The sequence below is a fragment of the Carcharodon carcharias genome, chromosome 6 (genome assembly GCF_017639515.1).
Source record: "Carcharodon carcharias isolate sCarCar2 chromosome 6, sCarCar2.pri, whole genome shotgun sequence".
Classification (NCBI taxonomy): domain Eukaryota; kingdom Metazoa; phylum Chordata; class Chondrichthyes; order Lamniformes; family Lamnidae; genus Carcharodon; species Carcharodon carcharias.
The window spans coordinates 134,650,607-134,674,909 of NC_054472.1; the positions used below are offsets into that span (position 1 = coordinate 134,650,607).

General features: G+C 39.2%; 1 protein-coding gene across 7 annotated transcripts in view; it reads right to left on the reverse strand.

Moving 5' to 3' along the window:
• The window catches only part of runx1t1 (RUNX1 partner transcriptional co-repressor 1), an 88,344-nt gene that overhangs the window by 37,828 nt on the left and 26,213 nt on the right, over positions 1–24,303 (reverse strand). For all 7 annotated transcript variants that reach the window (XM_041189040.1, XM_041189042.1, XM_041189037.1 and 4 more), the window contains exons 2-4: positions 19,242–19,379; positions 18,212–18,453; positions 4,074–4,163 (exon numbers count right to left, since the gene is read on the reverse strand). In XM_041189040.1, the coding sequence (XP_041044974.1) occupies positions 4,074–4,163; positions 18,212–18,453; positions 19,242–19,356 (447 nt within the window). In that variant the 5' untranslated portion in view covers positions 19,357–19,379. The remainder of the gene's footprint in view (positions 1–4,073; positions 4,164–18,211; positions 18,454–19,241; positions 19,380–24,303) is intronic.

Here is a 24,303-nt window from a genome sequence, read left to right on the forward strand (position 1 = left end):
CAAAACGGGGCCCGCCGCCATTTTGAGTGGGTGGGCCAATTAAGGCCCGCCTAGCAGCCTGCCCGACAGGGAACGCATATCCGGTGGGGGGTGGGGGAGAGAATCCCCAGCTGTCAAAGTGCGATCTTTCGCGCGAAAGAGCACATTGCTCTCTGAGACAAAGTGCTGTCCCAGGGAGATTAGTGACATTGTAAAAACTGAAAAAATCGAAAAATAAAAATATTATTAACATGACCCCCTCACATGACAATGTCACATGAGATGGGACACGTTAATAAAAACGACATAAACTTTATTAAACTTTTTAAAAACGGACATGAAACCTCATCTCACCAGTGGATGAGGTTTCATGTATTATCAGAAGCCCGCTGGGGCTCCTGGTCTGCCAGCCAGCCTTAAGGTTGGACGGGCAGGTCTTTAATTATCTTAATTAGCCTGTTAATGGCCTCAATCGGCCATTGACAGGTTGGCGGGCGGACAGCTGATTTCGCCGTCCACCCGCCTTCCTAAAAATTTAAAGAGACCGAGATGATGTCAGGGGTTCCTCCCGATGTCATTTCCTGTCGGCAAGTGGGCCCTGCCCCCAAATCGCCAACAGGAAAATCCTGGCCATTATCACCAGTAACAGATTTTAAGTAGCCCACACTGCTCCTGACCATCTTTTCCCCTATGCCATTGTAAAAATTTGTATGTATTTGGACTTCCTTTCGAAGTTTCTTTTCACACTCCCATTTTGAGGCTTTTACAATCTGTTTGTCACCCGTTGCTATTCTTTCTCTTTGCCATTCACCAGGATTTATTTTTTTTTGTTGCCTTTTTTTGTGCTCTTTGTTTTATTTTGTCTTTTAGCTCTATTGTTGTCTATGACTGCCTGTTTTGGCAAATAAAGCTCTTACTCCTTAGGGATATAAACTATTTCTCTATCACATTAAAATACTTTTTGAACACCACTGAAGGATCTTCTCTCATTCTACCCAGTTTACTATGGACAGTCTCTGTCTTGTTCTACTGAAGTCAGCCTGACCAAGTCTAGAATCTTAGTTAGCTGCTTCAAGTTTCCCCTTTTAAAACACTGCATTGAACTCAATAATGTTCTGATTGCTCTTGAATAAACGATCATGACTTCATCCCACTGCTGATAACTATATACGGCTTATTAATTCATTACTAAATTTAACATGGCATGCCCGGGGATATGGCTACAGAAAGTTATCCTGAACACAAAAAAAATTCACTAACTTTCTAACATGTGCTAGTTTCCTTATCCCAATCTATATAAAAGTTAAAATTTCCCCAATGAAATCACTCTGCCTTTCCTGCATGCTTGGCTAATCTCTGCAGTCATACAATCTATCACATCCCAACTGCTGCCAGGGGCCTATACACAACTTCCATGATAATCTTAAATTCTTTTCCATTTCTTAACCCGACCATAAACTCTTCATTGTCTGTTTATCTCTCATTTAATTGGGCTACAATGTGCAGCCTTCCTCCCAATTAGGTTTGTGGGGTGGTGGGAAAGCTCATGGATGGCCTTCCTACCCCAATGCCAATTGAGGGCCTTAAATAGGCAATTAATGCCCACTTAAGGGCTTCATTCCACCCATGCTGGTTGTCAACCAGTGACAGACAGGGCAGTTGATATGTGGAGAGCCCAAAAAGCAAAACTCTATCCTGGGCCCCTGGTAGGTGCATTGCCAGCAGCTGCCACCAGTGGTGCTCCCTACAATGCCAATCAAAGGCTGGCAGCTCTCAGGGTGTGGGATTTCCTGGCCCTTGATAATGGGGAAAGGCCCACTGTTGGCCACTTAAGTGCTTAAGTGGGCTTTCCCCAAAGGATGTGACACATCTCTCCAGGCAGGACCCCTGTTGCCTGGATTAAGTTCTGCCCCAGGTTTAATAATTTTACATTATTTAGTCATCTCTTTACCTCTTTGTTCTGCCATCAATGGTGTTCCTGAAGTTATGGCATAAAGAGCAAGAGGCCGGAGTCAGAGGATCAATGTGTACAAAAGGGGCATAAAACCAGTTAAGACGGCGTGAGGGTGTTGAGGAATTTTTAGATTGGCACGGAAGTTCATGTAGGTCAGTGAGAATGAAAATGATGGATAAACAGGACTTAGTTTAAAACATATTGTGAGCATCAGTGTTTTGGATAAATGGGAGTTTATTGAAGTTCTAGGTTGGGATGCAAGAGGAGGAAATGGAATAAACAAAATCTTGAGGTAACAGAAAGGTATAGACGGCAGTGCGCAATATAGCAAATGCAAGCAGTATTATTAAAATACATGCTATGGCATTGAAGCTCAGTGGTGGATCAAATAGGGCATCAAAGCTGTGCGCAGCTGGTTCAGTTAGATTCAGGATCACATACGAAATCTGCAGGTGCTCCATGTAAAATAAGAGATACATTCACACACTCTACATGTGAACCCTTATCCTAAATGTACAAATAGAAACTCTACTAGTTTTTGCACAAGTGTGAGAGTATTACACAAGCTATTCTGCAGAAAATACTATAAATATTAAGTGTGTTACGAATTTTAACAACAAAATTTTACCAGCTGCCTTGAATTGAGTAATACGACAAATCTGATACATTTATCAGACGCATTATTTGAAATTCTCAGGAAGATCATTTTTGCAGATGATTTTTAAAAATCTCCACTAAATGGCAGTACTTGAAGAGTTAATTCTATTTAAATGCTGCACCAAGTGACAACAGAAAGGAATGGGGGAGGTGGAATCTCAGAACCAGAGAAAGTAATTATAATGGTGTCTAATATCTTTCCTGTAAATGATTCTCCATAACATGAAATAGAATCGAGAGTCTGTGGCTTACATTAGCCTAATGAAAACAAGACTTTAATGCATATTGTTACAGCTGGGATTGAATGCAGTTATTAAGGTCCACGTTCCCACAACCATATGGTTTTTGTCATTAATGTCTCCTTTGAGGAAAGGCACTAAAATTAGAAAAAAAGTTGCATCTTTGATTCCAGTGATCCCAATGAAATGATATGGTAACCATATGGCATACAGCAGTGAGGGAAGATTCTGGAAGTGTCCTTGTATGCTTTTTTGGCTTTTTTCACCGTCAACCTGACCCTAAAGGGAGTTGTTTCCATGATGAAAAAGTCAGTAATATTCACAAAGGAAATGGCATTTGCATGATGCAATTCAAACATAGCACATATATAGTTGCTTGGCCAAAAGCACGCAACAATTATGTGCTTTTTATTAAAAAAAATTAAAACACCCTTAAGCTTTCAAAAAGATGTTCACATTTTCGAATGTCTGACTGCGGCACAGGCAAATCCCAATTGGTCCATTTCGATTTCACATGTCAATTCATGGAAAGGAATGCCAGTTGACCAAGAAAATACACACATACAAAAGTATACTTCCAACAAGTCAGACTTGTGATTGAAGACATTTCAAAAGTAGCGCTTAAAATTTGTCATTGATTTGTTATGTGCCTGCTTATTCCTGTGGTCACTCTGTAGAGTTTCGCCATTGTCTGCTGGTCGTTTAGTTGGAGAGACTCTCCTGTTGACCCTTTGGGATTTTAATGACAGGAGCTATGTGCACTGATGATATAATTTAGGGGCAATAGCAAGGGGAACAAAACAGACATCCAAATTCCTGCAGTATTTTGAAGGAGAAGGTGGGAATAGATTTGAAACCCTTGGTGATATAAGCATGTATTTGATCTGTCAGTTTAAGGAAATGATTTCACAGATTCAGAAATAATTTCAGGAATAATATCAGAAGTTAGCTATAGATTCATATATGAATTTTGGATCCTTGGAATAAACTGGAACCCTCCACTGATACTATTTCCCTTTATTAAATATTACTTTGAGTTTTGCTAAAAATTCCTTCACCGAACTTTAAAAAATGATTCTGTGTTAAGAGCAACGAGACAGTTTTGAACTAAAAGTACTATTATAATATTTTAGTGACAAAAGGGTTTAACCAACAAAGTACCTGTTACAGTATTGTCTATATCGATTGTATGCAAGGACAAAAGGCTCAAGGGTTACAAGATAAGTGGAAAATGTTGAAAATACCTTTAGAAATGGTATAACAAAAGGTCGGAGAGGAAAATTCGTAGCTTCTTGAAGCTTGGAATGAAATTCTTCAATTGTCAAGGTAGAATTCTGCAAAAAAATTTTTTTAAATGAAAGTATTTTCTTCTAGACCATATTTACAAAGATAGCTCAACAAAACATATTTCTGCATTCTATTACTCATAAATATTCAAGGTTAAATAATATATTGAGTGAGGGCCTTTCAACATACCGAACCCAGTACTAAAAGTGGTTGTGGGCATTGAGACCATGTGTTCTTTGTACTCACATTTTCACTTCTCTACTAGAAACATCTATGAACAAAAGCTTCTCTTATAATATGTTCCATCGCTGATGCCATATATGCTGCCTGGGGTGACTCTAAAATACAGATGTATTTGAAGGTTTGAATTCACCAGTACATTCATTGTCTTCACAGCTTAACCCTTCAATCACTGACAATTTCCTGTTTCTGGCTGTGCTTATTTTATTTTAAAAGGAAAAGGGGCTGTTTCACAGAAATTATGGTTCCGAAATTGTGCTGCAGAATACTATAGCATATGAATGCTTAATAGGTTTGTTCGAAATTCTTCTCGTCATTAAGTATTAATCTAATAAATTAACATAAGTGGGTTACTTTCTCTTAAAATTGTACAGGGGAATTCAGAAAAAATGCTCTAAGTGTGCATGATTACACTTACTGTACTGCAGCATCAGGTCCAAAGTTTTATAATAAATAATAAAGCAGTTGAAGCCAATTTAAATTAAATAAAAGTCTACTTCAAGTTTTCTTTTGAAGAAATTTATATTTTTATCTAAGTTTAATGAATTTATTGACAGCATCCATCTAAGTGTTACAAATGGGCAATTATTTTAGATTTTACATCAATTTTCTCTGTAATAAAAAATCTAAATAAGTTACATAAGTTTATTTCATACTTTAAGATTACCAATTGAAAACACATTAACAAATGTATTTTTCATAATTAGTGGAAGCTCTAATGCTTTTCTCACTTAAAACTATAATGATACTTTATATAAACTTGCACAAATACTGTTAGACACACCACTAGATTCAGTTTGCTTTCTGTTTGAGGTCCTAAGACCATCCAGTTTAAAATACACAATTATTTCATATAAACGTTCTGACATTGTAACAACAAAGAAACAAGAGCTATCAAAAATACATAGAATGGTAATCTAAGAAACAGTTGATTCCAACAGCTGGATCAGACACTAGATTTGGAACATAACCTCTTATTATGCACACCATGACACTCTCTGGAGGCTAGACAATTTATTACCTAATACAACACCTTATTTTAGAAGCAAATACATCTTTCATGTCAGAAAAATGCAAGTCTTTTTATTTAAGCTGATGGAACCATTAAAGAGTAAATAAAATATTTTTGTTCAGATGTTTTTCTGGCATAGTGCCAATGTTACTGTGGTGGCAAATTGTTTTTTTTTAAATAAATATTCATTATTAAAGCAACGCACTGCTCACCATTAGGAAATATATGGTCCTATGCCAATACTGTAGCCATGTTTACTTATAAGTTCTTGTTTCCAAGGAAACGAGAAAAGCACACACATTCCCAGTGCTAGGAGCACAGAGGACGGCAAACCGGGAAGAACGGCAGAGAATATTTCAAAAGAGATCAATGGTGTTCCAACATCTAAAGATATACCACAGATAAGGGGAAGTGTGTTTCTAATTACCCTGCCACCAGCCCCTATAAAACTCCAGAGCCATCTTAGTAAGAGCAATCTCCCAAACACTTCTGTTTATTCAACTTCCATAGCACAATTGCAGACATTACTATGCATGGAGAACATTCCTGCCAGATGGGAAAACTGGGCTCATTTAGCTATGCAATTAAGTTTGCAAAATATTCCCATTCCCAGCAAAACTCTACAATAGTTTGCATTTACATAGGCTATACTTTGTTCCGTAAACATTTGGGACACCTCAGCGGATATATCGAGAAGCTCATTAGTAATACAAACATTACAATACATGGAGTAAATGGCAAGGAACAGTAATATTTACTGCTCAGCTAAGTGACACGAATCACATTGCGCACGAGCAAAATCAATTCACTGCATAGTGATCCAAAGAGGATTAATCTGGGAAACCAAAAGCAAAATGACTGTAGTACATAGGAGGAAGAAGTTTGAATGTTAAATGATGGGAAATGACACTCTGCGATAGTATATATGTGACCATTTAATCTTGACACCTAAAGAATGCAAGAACTGTAAAATACAATGAGCAAGAAAATCTCACCACTGAAACAAATTGACCCAGTTTTTGTTACAACGCAACATCCAGCATGAAATATCACAGCTTGCTGACAAGTTTGACACTCCACTTGACCTCAGGTGTCACTGGATCACCACTGCAGTATGTGAGGTGAGAGGAGCATGTGGTACTAGGAATAAGCACTAAGCCAAACTGCAAAACAGAAGTGACAGAAATATCATCTGAATACTTGTGAAATGATATGGCCTTATGTTGGATTTATTGTGTTTTTTTTTCCAAGTGCTAGAATCTCTTGGCGTTTCATGATTTTCAGTGGTTTAATCATTGAATGCTGAATTAATCTTTGTTTTCCTTGTCTCACATGTTTCCCTTTGCTTTTAATCTTTATTCATCTTTCCCATTGTTGGCAGTACCTCACCCAATGAGTTATTCCTTATGCAAAAACCTGAACAGTGACTGTTAACTGACTATTCAATTTGGAAGCCCATCATAATAGGGCTCAATTATGTTCTCACCTGACATCTGTATATGTTCATATACTGAGCAGGGGCCAATGAGTAACAACTAGGAAAAATAAATCTGATAAATTTCCCTCTACTTAACTTGGGGTCATTGATGCTAATTGCTACGCCCTCTGTACTCCAGAAATCAGCTATTATCTGCAGAAGCATTCGACTAGAACCTTCCAGGATCTCAACATGATTTAGTGCTATACCAGGTGCTGCATTTACAACGAAACCACTTAAGTTCTGTATTTTTATTCTATACACTAAGCTTTCCATTGGAGAATATACCCATGCTCTCTTCTTAGAGAGGCAGTGAGCTTGTGTCAAATTCCTGCTACTCATTTGGTAAGCCAGTCTTTGCTGCTCAATAATCTAGTGTTGGTTGCAGTTATACTCCTTACAAATTAACTAGCCTTGAACATAGGCCCATATAACTTGGATCAGCTTTGAGGCTTAACAAATATCCAGATTTTACAGCTTCAGAAATCATCATTCTTGTGCTTCCTCCTCAGCATAGTTCAACATGTCAATTCCCGTCTAATCACAAATGCTGTATTTTCAGTAAATAAAAATAATGTAGAGAATCTGCTTCCACTCTATGGTCATAACTTTGCCAGTAAATAGGGTTTTGGAGCAGCTTCTGGTGAAATTATGGCAGCTGAGCAGGAGCTGCTCAGAAGAATTCTGGGCAAATATTTCAGGGTAAAGCCTCAAGAGGGAGCAAGTTGTCTATTCATAGAGTTGGAAAAACAGAAGAATGCATCAACGCCAGTTATAGGGCAATACTGATACAGGTCGGAGACTAATTGCTTGTTTTCTTCCTCAACTCCTTAGAAAGGGGAAAGACTTTCTGCCAAAGTCCTCAAATTTCACTCTCACTCACTCACTTTTCCAGAACTGCTTCATCCAATTCAGGGTTGTGGGGAGTCAGAGCCTAACTCAACAGGCAATGGGCGCTCAGCGGGGTACACCCAGGATGGGATGCCAGTCCATCACAGGACGCACACTCACACAGACACTCACATTGAGGGACAATTTACTGTCGCTAATCCACCTAACCAGCATGTCCTCGGATGGTGGGAGGAAAGTGGAGCAGCCGGAGGAAACCCATACAGACACAGGGAGAACGTGCAAACTCTACACAGACTCAGGTCAGGATTGAACCTGGGTCCCTGGAGCTCTGAGGCAGCAGTGCTACCCACTGCGCCACTGTGCCACCCCACCACCACTGTCCCCGGTTAAACTTCAGTAAAATGAAAAGGGTTCAGAGCAAAACATCAAAATCTTCAGTTTGATCTTTCTGCTATTGATTAAAATGCTGAAATGTTCTTGCAAATTCTATTTACATTTCAGTATCATTTTTTTTCAGCGAAGAAAAGCAACCACAAGGGAATTATATCCAATCAGTAATTTAGTGGATTTTCCAAGAATTCAGAAAGCTAAGATGTTGTGATGTGGAAGGCCTGCAGAACCCAAAGGCTTGCATTTAATTCAGACCATGTTACATGTACCATTTTATTGTGGCTCACTAGGGTCAATTTTCTACTAGACAATAGTTCAGCACCAGACACCTTTAGAACAACTCAGGTGTGCTGTGCCTATGAAGTTGCAAGTGCAAACATTTTCCAGCCCAGGTGCTTTATAAGAACATAAGAAGATAAGAACGTAAGAAATAGGAGCAGGGGCAGGCCATTTGGCCCTTTGAGCCTGCTCCACTATTTGATAAGATCACGGCTTTAACTCCACTTTCCTGCCTATCCAGCATAACCCTTGGCTCCCTTAAAGATCTATCTGTCTAACTCCGACTTGAATATATTCAATGACCCAGCCTCAACTACTCTCTGTGATAGAGAATTTCAAAGATTAATGGCACACCGAAGAAATTCTTCCTCATCTCAGTCTTAAAATAGGAGACCCCTTATTTTTCAACTGTACCCATTGTTCTAAATTTCCCCATAAGGGGTAACATCTCCTCAACGTCTACCCTGTCAAACCCCCACAGAATCTTGTGTATTTTGATAAGATCACTTCTCATTCTTCTTAACTCCAATGAGTATAGGCCTAACCTGCTCAATCTTTCCTCATAAGACAATCCTTTCAGCCCAGGAATCAGCATAGTGAACCTTTTTTGAACTGCTTCCAATGCATGTATATCCCTGCTTAAGTAAGAAGTCCAAAACTGCAAACAGTACTCCAGGTATGGTCTCACCAATGCCCTGTACAGTAGTAACATGACTTCCTACTTTTATACTCCATCCCCCTTGTAATAAAGTTTAAACATACCATTTACCTTCCTAATTAGTTGCTGTACCTTCATGCTAACTTTTTGTGATCCGTGTTCACCCAGATCCCTCTGTATTGCAGCATCCTGCAATTCTCTCCATTTAAATAATATTCTGCTTTTCTATTCTTCCTGTTAAAGTGGGCAACTTTACATTTTCCCACTTTTTACACCATCAGCTATCTTTTTCTCACACACTCAACCTATCTTTATCCCCTCACAGGCTCTTTGTGTTCTCTGCACAATTTGCTTTACTACCCATCTTTGTATCATTGGCAAATTTGGCTACAATACACTAGGTTCCTTATCCAAGACACAAAGATTGTAAATAGTTGAGGCTCCAGCAATGGCACTGGTGGGACCTCACTGATTATAGTTTTCCAACCTGAAAATGACCCATTAATTTTGATTCTCCATTCACAAAATCACACAGTGCAGAAGAGGCCCTTCGGCCCATCGAGTCTGCACCAACACGTGAGAAACACTTGACCTACCTACCGAATCTCATTTACCAGCACTTGGCCCATAGCCTTGAATGTTATGATGTGCCAAGTGCTCATCCAGGTACTTTTTAAAGGATGTGAGACAACCCACCTCCACCACCCTTCCAGGCAGCGCATTCCCTATTAGTTAGCCAATCCTCTATCTATGTTAATATATCATCCTCAACACTATGGGCAGAATTTACCCTGGTCGGTCGGGCTCGGCAGGGTGGGCAGGGGCGGTCAGGAAGCTGTCACTCGTGATCGAGGCCGGAAGGCGATTTCACACTGGCGGCCCAGTGTGAAATGCGAGCGGCAGTGCTCAGCGCAGCCTGTGAAGGGGGGTGGGATGGGTGGGGCACAGAGCTGCCTCAGGGAGATGAAGAGTTTTCAAAAAAAAAGAAAATAAAGATGTGAGAAATGTTATAAAACATGTCCCCTCATGTGACTGTCACATGAGTAAGGACATGTTATATATAAGAGAAATTTAAAACATTGTATTTTATTTTTATTTGATGTTGGAAACCTCATCCTGCCCATAGATGACGTTTCCAAAAAAATGCAAAGGTTAGTTGGCCTTTTCGCCTGCCTGCCAACCATAAGGTTGGACAGGCAGTGAAACATTTGATTAAGTTGATCCTTTAATGGACTTAACAGGCCTTTTAATTGTCAGCTGGCGTGCTGCCGATTCCCGCACCCTCCCGCTGATCAAACTATCACGCGACTGCACACTGACGGGAAGCTTGCCTGACGTCAACGCGTGTCATTTCATTCTCAAGTGGGTCGCGTGCCGCCTGCCCGCCGAAGTGAAAATTCTGCCCGTAAGTTATTATTTTGTGTAGCACCTTATCTAATGCCTTTTGGAAATCTAAATACACTATATCTACTGGTTCCCTGATGCTAATAAATTTGTCAAACGTGATTTCCCTTTCATAATACCATGCTGATTCTGCTTGATTGCATCATGATTTTCTAAATGTTCTGCTATTACTTCCTTAATAATAGATTCCAGCATTTTCCTAATGTTGTATTGATTGGCCCACAGTTTCATGTTTTGTCTCTCTCCCTTCCTGAATAATGGAGTTACATTTGCGATTTTTCACTCTGCTGTGACCTTTCCAGAAACTAGATAATTTTGGAAGATAATAAACAATGCTTCCATTATCTCTGTTGCCACTTAAAGATCCTAGGATGCAGGCATCAGGTCCAAAAGACTTGTCAGACTTTAGTACCATTGGGTTACCTAGTACTTTTTCCACTCTTGATAGTGATTGTTCTAAATTCCGCCATCCTTTTTGCCTCATATTCTAATTTATTCCTCTTTATTACCTTTTTGGTCATACTTTGTTTGTTTTTCAAATTCTCTCAATTAACTGAACTACCACTAACCTTCACAGTATTGTACACCTTTTCTTTCTCTTTGATAACTTTCTTGACTTTCTCGTTTAGCTACTGATAATGCATCCTTCTCATAGTCTTTCTCAATTAAATATAACTTTGGTTGTGAGTTTTCAAATATCTCTTTAATTGTCTGCACCTTAGTTCAGGAGATCAGGATGTAAAATCAGTTTGGGTGGAGATGAGAAACAGTAGGAGAAAGTCGTCACCAGCGGGAGTAGTCTACATATCCCTCAACAGTAACCACAATTTAGGACAAAGTATATAAGAAGTATTTGCCGCTTGTGATAAAGGGACGGCAATAATCATGGGTGATTTTAATGCATATATAAACTGGAAAAATCAGACTGGCAGTAGTGACCTGGATGAGGAGTTCATAGAATGCTTTCGAGATAGTTCCTTTGAGCAGCACATTCTGGAACCAACCTGAGAGCAGGTTATACTCAACTTGGTATTGTGTAAAGTGACAGGGTTAATTAATGACTTCAGGGCAAAGGCACCCTTAGGTAGCAGCGACCACAATATGATTGAATTTTACATCCAGTTTGAAAAGGAGAAGAGTGGGTCTAAGACTAGTATCTTAAACTTAAATACGGACAACTCTGTAGGCATGAATGCTGAGCTAGCCAAAGTGAACTGGGAACACTAGGTTAGGGATAGATCAATAGAGAAGCAGTGGCAGATATTTAAGGAGATATTTCAGAATATTCTGAATAAGTACATTCCTACTATAAAGAAACATTCTAAAGGGAGGGCCCAATATCCGTGGTTCATGAAAGAAGTTAAAGAAAGCATCAAATTTAAGGAAAAAGCATACAACTGTGCAAAGGTGAGTGGCAGGTCAGATGATTGGTCAGAATATAAAGAATAGCAGAGTATGGCTAAAGGGTTAATCAGGAGAAATAAATTAGAGTATGAGAGGAAGCTAGCTAGAAACGTAAAAAGGAATAGCAAGTGTTTCTACAGGTATTTAAAATGTAAATGATTAAGTAAAGTGTGTTGTTGTTCCTCTAGAGAGTGACAATGGGTAGTTAATACTAGATAAGGAAATGGTGGATGAAATGAACAAATATTTTGCTTCTGTCTTCACTGTAGAGGATACAAAATACTTCTCTGTAATAGCTGGATATCAGGAGGTAGAAGGGAAAGGAACTTTGTGAAAATACAACTATTAGGGAAGTGGTACTAAGCAAAGTGATGGAGCTGCGGGCTGACAAGTATCCAAGTCCTGATGAACTTCATCCTAGGGTCTTAAAAGAGGTGGCTAATGAGTTAGTAGCTGGATTGGTGTTAATTTTCCAAAACTCCCCAGATTCTGGAAAGATTCCATCAGGCTGGAAAGTAGCAAATATAACCCCTCTATTCAAGAAGGGAGGGAGGAAGGCAAAAAACAGGGAACTAAAGGCCAGTTAGCTTGCTGTCTGTTGCGAGGAAGGTGTTAGAATTGATTATTAAGGAGGTTATAGCTGGGCTCTTAAAAAAACTCAAGGTAAGCAGGAAGAGTCAGCATGGTTTTGTGAGAGAGAAAACACATTTAACCAATTTATTGGAGTTCTTCGAAGGAGTAATATGCGCTGTGAATAAAGGGAAGCCTGTAGACGTACTGTACTTGGATTTTCAGATAAGGTGCCACATCAAAGGTTATTGCAGAAAATAAAAGCTCATGGTGTAGGGGGCAACATGTTAGCATGGATAGAAGATTGGCTGGCTAGCAGAAAATAGAGATTAAGCATAAATCGGTCTTTTTCTGATTGGCAGGATGTGACGAGCAAAGTCCCTGAGGGATCTATACTGGGGCCTCAAATTTTTACAATTTATATCAATGACTTAGATGAGGGGAGTGAAAGCACGATAGCTAATTTTGCAGACGACACAAAGACAGATAGGAAAGTATGTTGTGGAGAGGAGATATGGAGGTTGCAGATGGATATAGATAGGTTGAGTGAGTGGGTGGGCAAAAATATAGCAGAGGGAATATAATGTAGGAAAATGTGAAGTTGTTCACTTTGGCGGGAAGAATAAAAAAGCAGAGTATTATTTAAACGGAGAACAGCTGCAGAATTCCAAGCTGTAGAGGGATCTAGGCGTTCTAGTGCATGAGTCACAAGAAGCTAGCATGCAGGTACAGCAAGAAATTAAGAAGGCTAATGGAATGCTTTATTAGACCATAAAACATAGGAGCAGAAGTTAGGCCATTCGGCCCATCGAGTCTGCTCCGCCATTCAATCATGGCTGATAAGTTTCTCAACCCCATTCTCCCACCTTCTCCCCGTAACCTTTGATTCCCCTTACCAATCAAGAACCTATCTACCTCGGTCTTAAATACACTCAATGACCTGGCCTCCACAGCCTTCTGTGGCAATGAATTCAAATTACAAGAGGAATTGAACATAAAAGTAAGGATAAAAGTAAAATACTGTGGATGCTGGAAATCTGAAATAAAAACAAAAATAGCTGGAAAAACTCAGCAGGTCTGACAGCATCTGCGGAGAGGAACACAATTGACGTTTCGAGTCAGTATGACTCTTCATCAGAATAAGATCTTGAATGAGGAACATTTGAGGACTCTGGGTCTATACTCGATAGAGTTTAGAAGGATGAGGCGGGATGTGATTGAAACTTACAGAATACTGAAAGGTCTGGATAGAGTGGACGTGAGGAAGATGTTTCCAATAATAGGAGAGACTAGGACCCAAGGGCACAGCCTCAGAGTAAAGGGAAGACCTTTTAGAACAGAGATGAGGAGAAACTTCTTTAGCCAGAGAATGGTGAATCTATGGAATTCATTACCACAGAAGGTTGTGGAGGCCAGGTCGTTGAGTGTATTTAAGACTGAGATAGATAGGTTCTTGATTGATAAGGGGATCAAAGGTTATGGGGAGAATGGGGTTGAGAAACTTATCAGCCATGATTGAATGGTGGAGCAGACTCGATGGGCCGAATGGCCTAACTTCTGCTCCTATGTCTTATGGTCTTATGGAATGGCATCAAGGTGAACATACAAAGGATGTTTCTTCTTGTGGGTGAGTTCAGAATCAGGGGGCACTGTTTTAAAATTAGGCGTCACCCTTTTAGGACAGATGAGGAGAAATTTTCTCTCTGAGGGTTGTAACTCTGCATCAGAAAGCGGTGGAGTCGGGGTCATTGAATATTTTTAAGGTGGAGGTAGATAGATTCTTGTTAAGCAAGGGAATCAAAGGTTATCGGGGGAGATGGGAATGTGGAATTCGAAACACAAAATAATCAGCTATGACCTTAATGAATTGGGGAGCAGGCTCGAAGGGCCAAATGGCCTACTTACACTCCTATTTCATATGTTCATATGTACTGCTTATCTACAGTCTTAGCATTCAACCTATTTTCCCAGTCTAGTGTAGTTAAACTCTGTCTTCATACATTTGTAATTGCCTTTATTTAAGTTGAAAGCACTAATTTCAGACCCATGTTTCTCAACCTCAAACTGAATGAGAAACTCTATCATATTATTATCACTCTTGCCTAAAGGATCTTTATTTTAACGTCATGAATTAATCTTGTCTCATTACACATTACCAGATATAAAATATATGGTTCCATGGTTGGTTCAGACTGCATTATTCTAAGAAGCACTATATGAGGTCATCCCCAGGGCAATCTTTGTTAATTTGATCCATCCAATCTATATGAAGATTAAAATCGTTCATGATTTTTGCAGTTATTTTCTTACAAGCACCCAATATTTCTTGATATACAGTTATTGTTATTGGCATACAGTGTAGTTTTTGTTAGATGCTCTATAAACTAATCTGACCAGCAAATTATTTCCCGTGCTATTTCTCATCTCCACCCAGACTGATTCTCCTCCGCCCAAACAGACAAATACAAGCCCATCAAAACACATGGGAAAAAAAATTCAGAACACAGGTGCACTCCTGGTTGCTGTCGTGTGTCCTTCTGAACTGTTGCCAGGGTGCAAAATCCTGAAGTCTTTAGGTTGGCAATGTTCTTTCTCCCTTCCCACAACCTGCTGGACAAAAATTTTAAGATAAAAACAAAAAAACTGCGGATGCTGGAAATCCAAAACAAAAACAGAATTACCTGGAAAAACTCAGCAGGTCTGGCAGCATCGGCGGAGAAGAAAAGAGTTGACGTTTCGAGTCCTCATGACCCTTCCGAAGGGTCATGAGGACTCGAAACATCAACTCTTTTCTTCTCCGCCGATGCTACCAGACCTGCTGAGTTTTTCCAGGTAATTCTGTTTTTGTTTTAAAAATTTTAAGAACTGCCCAATTCACAGAGACTCTTCAGGTGCTCCAAAGCAGACCTTTTCTACAGATTTTATAAACTGTCAAATGCAAACCTCTGCTCTATACACAACTCCAGTTATGAACTTTGGGGAATGCCCAAGAAATCCTGATGGGATGCAAAAAGGGGCAGGAGGAGGGTGCGAAATTGTGAGCTTTCACTTTTCTTTCCATCTTCACAGTGCTGCAGTGAAGAAAAAAATTATTTCCCAAATAACTTTTATTAGTGGGCCATTAATGACCATAAAGATACCCTTCAAGGAATACTCAAGATAACAATGCTTTTGGCACTCATGAAAATATGTAAAATTAAACTAAACCTGTCTGCTACTTCTGTAGATTTATTTAAAAAATAGACACATAACAGCACCTCCCAATCTCAGTCAGTTATAAATTAACTGTTTGAATTAATTTCACTTCATGGGTTGTATCATATGGGGAGAGGCAGACTGCTCACCATCACCCACCCCCCACATAAAAACACTTTTAAAAAGCCTGTCCAAAGCAATAACACTCTTCCAAAAAAGAAATTATGAAAGCTAGCCCAATAGCACAGTGCATAAAGCACAGTAAGCCTTAGTCCGCAGCAAATTAACTCATCACAATAGGAGCACTTTGGCTTCCAACTCCTCAGACTGAGGAGAAAGAAAATGAGTCAGTTACCTCAAGTCCCTACAAATGATTACAGAATCATACAACACAGGATGAAGCCATTCAACCCATCGTGCCTACTCTCTGAAAGAGTTATCAGTTTAGTCCTACTAGCTCTTTCCCCATAGCGCTGTTTTTTCCAAGTATATATCCAATTCCCTTTTGAAAGTTACTAATTAATCTGATTCCACCATCTTTTCAGGTAATGCATTCTAGATCATACAACTCGCTGCTTAAAAAAATTCTCCTAATTTCCCCTTTGCTTCTTTCGCCAATTATCTTAAGTCTGTGTCCTTACTGACCCAGTGCCAATGGAAACAGTTTCTCCTTATTCACAATACTGATCATGAGTAGCTGATCACCATCGGGAATGTTCTTGTGTGATTGTCAGAAAGTAGGATCAGCCTGACTTTTGATGACTGTCACAGTAAATAACGCAACGCTCAATATCGAATGAGAGAAATATCCACTTAATTGTAGTACCAGAAGGAAACGGTGATCCAAAAAATATATACAAGTGTGCGTCACTGGGGCTGAAATGGATCTTGTAAATGAGCAACTCATTTTATACCCAGGCCAATTTTTATTCTCCAGCTGGGTGCAAAACAGCCTGCTAATTCATTATCACCCATTTTGCACCATCTATTTCAGTCCAGCTATCTATCAGGGGAGGGGCTAAATAAAGAAAATCATAATCATGCACTGTGATCAGTTACTCCGCATCACATGAAGTAATAATATTCAAAAAAATGGAAAAGGTTCGAGACCATTTGATTTTTAGGGCTGGATTTTCGCAACTGAGATGAAATTTCCTGACTTGGTAGAACCGACTCGACTTAAAGGGCCCCGACAGACCCAATTTTCGCTCTGGGGAGCCAAGGTGCAGGATAAAGTCGGGCCCACCAACCCAGGAAGGGGGCAGTAGGCGGTCATGGGTGGTGGGTTGCTTAGAAAGCCCTCCTCAGTTCTCTGGAACTTTTGTCCCAGTTGTTTTAGAAGCTATTAGGGCCTCTAATGCTCAGTCCTCACGCCCCCTCACCAATCCATGCCCCCTTATAACCCTGCTGATGCTAGCACCATGCTAACTCATGTCCCCCACCCACTCCCATGCCACCTCATAACCCCAATGTCATCTCCATAGCCACTCACCCAGTATTCACCATGGACAGAACTCAGGAGCCACATGGATATGAAAAAAATAAACTTGTAACAATCTAATATAGCTCTCACTCATACGCACAAGATAGTGTGAAAGCTTTATTCATGAAATCTATTCAAAGCTTTTAAATCTCAAGTAGGTAATCTGTCATAAAAACAAACATCTTTCTATTCAGTAGCTTCAAAGGCATCTAATCCTTTAACAACCTCTTTTAACGATCAAACTGTGAACTCAGAACCCCTTGCTAAGATAACCATAGGTTTTGAAACTCAGTCAAGCTTTCACAATGACATAACAACCCTTGAGAAATGTCAACAAGAATCTCAACTTTGGAACAGGTGGTCAGATTTTTCTTCATAACCCACACCTGATGGCCTGTCAATCAAAGCAGTCACGCTGACTTTTTAAAAATTTCACTGACAACTTAAGGCAGTCGGTTTTTTCTCAAGTTTAAAGAGCAGGGGATTTAATAAAACTTGAGATCATGATACTTAAAACAGACCTTATCCACACCTCAAGAACTCCACTCCATCAATTTGTGACTCCCACACTGTGGGTTAAGGCCCTTGGAATATTCAAAATGGGATCTTTTTGAACTGAGCACTAAGTTCAAATGGCCCTGCTGAATGAGCTCGGGTTTCTGCCCCGCTTGAATCATGCCCTGTCCAGCAAAAATTGGATCCATCAGGAATGGGGGCAGGACTTCCTCATCTGGGTCCTGCCCACCATTTTTAAAAGGTCTGCAGAGTGATGAAGGCTCCGAGAAAATCCGTTCCTGAGTCTCTCAGTCTGATCATTACAGTGCTGTCTATAAATAAAACAGCTTATGGTATGGTGTATACAGTCTAATGTCACTTGCACCCTGAGGTATGCATTCTCCCATTCACTGTACCCATTTTGATACTGAGCTGGAGAGTTAGAGCCTTGCATTTTTGATGCAGTAATGATTCTGAATCGCACACAACTTGTTCAAAACATCTGGGCAGCTTTGCAAGAGTTAGATGCCTCTGCAAATGCAGTAATCAGGAGAGCTGACTTCTTATGTACAAACCTCTACATATTATGCAGTGCGTGGTAAAGAGCTTGAAAAAGAGCTTGTACTTCCTACTTACCACTAACCCAAGCACCAAGGTTCGCACTCTCTCCCCAATTTCTGGTGAAATGTCATTGCCAAATTGTTGCAAGGTCGTTAGAAATCTCTTCAGCTTGCTGAGTTGTCGAGCACCACAGGCTGGTGGCAGCTGCTGATTTGCCAGTGAGGAAGCGGAAGAAGAAGAGGTTCCATTACTGAAGCCGTTTGGAGGAGACGGTGCCCCATTCAATGCAGTTGGTGAGTGACTGCTACCATTTGTTACTGTAACAAGAGGAATAAAAATAAATGTTAGGCCTGTGCCTGTTGAGAATAGACTGCTCCACTCAACAGTAACAACAGATACAAAGAGACCAGGCTTTAAAAGCAATAACCTTGCAAACAATGACAGTGAAGATTTCTTCTACCATAGGTTAAACAGGCCAGCAACAACTGTGTGCTCTGTAGCATGTCTTAGTTAAGTCTACAGCAAAAAAGTTCCAGAGCAAGAATTCTACTTCTCACATGTGCTACCCACAACTGAGTAAGCACAGGCTGAATTCTACTTTGCTTTTACTGGGAGGACACATTCAGCATGGAAACATCTGAAAATAGCATTGTCAGTCTAAAGTAAAACAGGTGTACAGATCCAATACTAGGCCAAGTACGAAGGTTATATTTATCTAAGCACCTGCCAGAAGAGCTCCAGTGAGACCGTCAGGGTTAAAGCATTACAGGGATTAAAATAAATAAATTTAACCCCAAAACTGCAACAGAATTTAATTCAAAAGAGTTTTTGCTGTTCAGACAAACTTAGAATATAATTACATCAGTAGCCCCAGAGAGGCTACTTAATAGTACAGCACACTCTAGTTACCTTACACCTTGGTGTACTCACAATCCACACTAATATCAGAAGGTAGTTCCTCTCTGACTTTCTCTTCCTCCCCCCTCCCTACACTGTACAATAATTTCTGTAACTTTTTTGCAAAGCAAAAAGGGAATTGGAATAATCAAGACTAAAATAGATAAACACATGGAAACATAACTTAAACTACAATATTTCCAATTACATGTTGTTGGTGTGAATGAGCTAGTTCGAGGTGCTCCTTGATTGGTTGGAGGAGGTGGCATTGTTGGAGGCGTCAACCTGGATTGTGTTTTTACATCTGCAGGAGAGTCTGGCATCGTGGAGCGCTTCTCAGTGCGATCTGTCAGGGCAAAAGAGGATTTGTGTTATTCTGTTCTTCCACTGGGCAACAGTTGCTCAAGAAACTGTTAAATATGTCATTCTATTCCAAAAGGGCAATTCTAGTGGCCAAAAACAGAAATTTCATCTTTTAATCATTCCCTGATCAAAACAATTGTATCGAGGCATGTTGCAGATGGTGTCACCTCATTAGTAATGTGGAGAGATTGTCATTTTGTTCTTGGCTCAAAGACATAAAGAGGCTTCCTTAGTACCAAGCATGATCCAAATTTTATTTCAACAGTATATTCCAGTTAAATACTCAAATATTAGCAAAAATAAAGGGGAGAAAAAGTATAATAAAGACCATGATGATAAACGGGATAGAAAAGCCTGATACACAGGTAAGACACTGGCACAATCTGAACCAAATACACAATATCTCCGAGACAACACCTGATGCCTGCCAGTTTTGTTTTGGCACAGAAGGTTTATGTGTTAACCAACTGTATAAGAAGCAATCTGGAAACTCATGGCTCATGAACACCAAGAAGGGAGTATTATAGTTTCAAAATCATGTTAATATAAAATGCAAAGCCAGTTCCAAATATTTTATTGAATGAAAATGAAAGACAGTTGCTGAATGTGAGGTTGATTCTGATAGTAACGCAGCTTTTAGTAGGCTATGTTCAGTAATTTACTGCAGGTGAATATGTATCTTATTTAATCAGAGCTACTTAACAACAAGTCATAATTAATCCCTGCACTTTATTTCCATAAACAGTTTCAATGTGGTAGACTATTTTTTAATCTGTTCCCTAAGTTGAATATCATATTTCAATTTTTGCATGTTGATAGAAATCTATAAATGTGAAACAGTTAAAAAAAAGTTTTTAAATACCATGTTACTGCTTGAATACTTGATGGATCAAGTTAAGATTTTAATCAAGACAAGCCCTAGAAATTCATGGAGCAAATTACACACTATGTTCATTTCCTACCTTTTCTTTTCCTTTCCTCGTGTAATTATGTATTACACCTTTTCTTCACCAATAATTCCCCCACATTTCACATCCCCTGTTATTTTCTTTCTTTGCATCCTTTTTCCTTCTTGCTCTAATCTACGCTTTCCAGAACTAAAGCAGTCATTCTACTCTACCTGAGCAGGAAAACTGGATAGATGGAACCCAATTGTGGATAGAATGGAGACCAGCCAAGATCTTAGTTTTAAATGGGTCAAAGTAAAGACTGGGGCTATGATTAGGGCCCGTTGCACTCTGCATTTTATTTACAATATTATTTCTGATCTGTAATATCCATCATTACAACATATAACATACACCCACATTACTTTAAACATAAATAGTTTGTATGAAATTTAATGCCTCTTAATGTCTTGTAGGACAGCACAAAGCTAATTAAAATTAAATAGGAAATGCCTGTGCATTGTATAATTACTGTGAAATGTTATTTGATTTACGTTTATTTCGGCAATTCATTGGTCACATACTTTACTGCATTACTGGAAGCTAAGCAAAGTTTAAAAATAGGGCTATTGGCACAAATATTCAAATTAGTAATGTACAGGCTAAGGCATTAGGCTACTTTTATTACAATTTTAACTGAAAATGCTTTTTTAAAAATCCACATTAACTTTATGAAAGCACACAGGATTGCAATATCAACATTTATCCAAACGTTTACTTCTTCCAAAATTTTTCATTTCTTTCTGCTACCACAGCTTTATCAGGTTAGGATCTTGAAACAAAAAAAAATTGTTCCCTCAATATTTGTCACTTCTTTATCCACTAGGTTTTGTTCTTAATGCCAGTTAATACTTACAGGTTTTGCTATGTTCAAAAGACCATGACTAAATTCATATTTGACACCCAACAATATTGCCAGTATGATGGTATTTTCCAGCCTTACTGCTCAACAGTGCACCCTGTCTATTCACCTCAGTACCTCCAGTGATCAGAATCATATGGAATAAATATTTTATAGTTCCGAAGCCCAAGACTAACAACCACATGTTACTGCAGAGAGAGAGAGAGAGAGCAGTGAATTGAGGTTCTCCTAATAAAAGGAAAATATTCTTGACATGCTGGGGCAGTGAGCTTGCCAGGGCTGGTTGGGAGATAACAGTGGGAACTGCTAGCCCATCTGGTTTCCATTCTGCTAACACTCATGCTGTATTGTTAAAAAAGACTGTCCAGATAACCAGCTCCAAAACACATGGGAGAGAAGCCTGTGGAATTAATCTGTTACTTATACAAGAAGGCTCATATCCCTCATGCTTAAATATCACAGCATTCTACAAGTAGTGAAGCATAAACTGTAATTATAAATCTGAAATCATGTTACTTCTGTGTATCTCCACACTTTAGCACACACAATTAGTCCTAATACAGAACTTCCTTATGAAATCTTGAAAGCTATCCAAAATAGTCACCCAAGCATCTCCATCTGCAGCACAGCTCTGCTGAGGATTAAAACTGCCTCCCCAACCCGGCAGACACATGCTTCTACTGTGCTGACAGTTTGGTGTCAGCCAGAAGGTTTCATGCACAGCCAACCTGCCTGGATCAGATGGAGCCAGAGCCGAGAGGTCCTCCAAATTAAATGTAATGCCACCATCTGCAACTCATTCAGTGCTGTTTAGCGCAATCAATTCATGATGGAGATAATGTTGAAGTAATGGGCCAGTCCTAATCCATATCCAAAAAAAAAGCAAGCCTCTAGTAAAGTTAGTGACTTGATGTAAACTCAGAAAATATGGTTTGAGTATTTGTAAATCTATTCCATTTGTTCTGGATAGCACAGTCATTCTGAATGATGATTATTTTACTCAAAGCTACAGTTTAGGTGTACAAAATAACCTTTCCAGCTCAAAATTTTCTAGAAATACTGAATTTAAAAATATAATCATGGGAATGTTAATTTAACCTCCCTCTTTCCCTCTAGTAAATGAAACACTTATTAGAAGTGTTAGTGCAATATATATATATATATTTTAAAAGAGTTAACCTGTTATGACTATTATTTTCAAATTAAAACTGTATGTTAAAGCCTGAATGGAAACAAAAGTTTGTGGACAATAACGTGAAATCATTTCCATTTGAGTTGATAGCGCATATGACTCTGAGTTTAAATAGGTTAAAAGCCAATTAAAAGACAGAAAAAGGTAAATCAAGCTTTCAAGTTTCTAATTGTTTAAATGGAAGCAGTCTGAAAATTACTGCCAAACTCCTCATCTAACAGCCTCCAATATGTGAAAATCCTCAATGTATGATGCCATATAAAGTGAATGGAATTACTTCACTACACACAGTTTATATTAATTATTCTGTCTGTTTTAAACAACGTGCTCTTTCATGGAACAAGCTGGCTTGGTGGATCTGGTTTCCAGGGATTATACAGTGTTCAAATACATGATGTGTGCATTGTATCTCCAAAAGTAGATACTTAGTTTGTGTGTGATAGGTTGAAACATTCAAGGAATCTTGCAAACGTTTACTGAAATATTTCAGATTACCCACACTCACTCCTACATATTTCTCTGAATTTAACAGGCGAGTAGCCTGCTTTAGCAAAGCAACAGTACATCTTAATTACAAAGGTAGCATACTGTAATGAAGGTTAATGTTTAGAAATGTTATCACCAACCAAGGGAGATAATTGGAAATGTCCTCAATAGCAAATGAAACTTCTGCTGAAATTTAAAGCCAATATGTTATGTCATGCCCATATCCCATGCACTGTAGTAGTTTGGGTCTCTTCAGTATGAATGCCTGGGAGTGCAGTGAAAATCTTGCTGTGAGCCAAAAAGCCTGGGATGATGATTCTGTAACCAATGCTGAATATGTCTGCACTTGTGACCCAACCCCTTAACTCATGCTGTTTGATAGTAATTATCTCTGTAATTAGAGGTTGGATAGGAGAATTGGTTTACGATTCTAATAAGCCACTGGTAAGTTTGATTACAATCCAACTTGTGTGTTTACATAAATAAGCAGATCCACCACTGCAGCTGATGCATGGGGTGCACGTCTCTTGTGGTGTGTTAAAAAAATCTTGTCCTGTAGAACACAGGTGGAACATGCAAGACACGATCATCAAGATTCAGAGGCAGTCTTGGGAAGGAGAGCTCACTTGGTATGCAGGGGATGATTTCTTGCCTTGAATACATTATGAACTTGCAGCACGCTAATATGCCATGCAATCATAAGCACCAGATGGAACAGTGTGCAGTACATGTCCCATCAAACCTCTGCTTGTCAGGAAGATGTATTAGTGTCCCTGTACTGTTTTTTTCTGCAATCCCCCAGTTGTCCCCTTAGATTTTTCACATTTCTTAGCATTCGGTCCTCGATCCCTGAAGTACACATCCCCCGGGTTGCCTCATCTGTACCAGGTGGTTCCAAAAGTAGTTTTATTCCATTATATTAAATAAGGTGAAGGCTAGGGGACTGCAGCAGGCTATCTGCACAGTGCCTGCGGGAGAGCTCCAATTGGTGTAGCACAAAAGCTTGCTCAGACATTGTTTTAAAGACAAGGTCAAAGGCCTTTTAATTTAAATCCAAAAAAAATGGTGGCAGCATTCTTTTCCGAAGATTATTCTGCTAACCGTATTTTGGAAACATGAAGCAAAAGCCTCTAATTTTTTATAGAGTTCTCTATCCCATTTTAAAATTAATTTAGAAGGGGACGCCATTACAGTGTAGATATATATTCTCTATTTGTTTATTGCACTGCACTTTGCATTAATCAAGCTGAATTTTTACAGCACAGAAGCAGTATACAGTACATTAACCTTTGAATAGCAGTCTTAAGCAGTCTTCAGTGAATTCCTGTGCCTATTCTGGAATATCTACAGAAAGCTAAGCCCAGGATTAAAACACTAACATAAAATGAAAATGTATGAAGCCACAAGGCAATATTTAGAC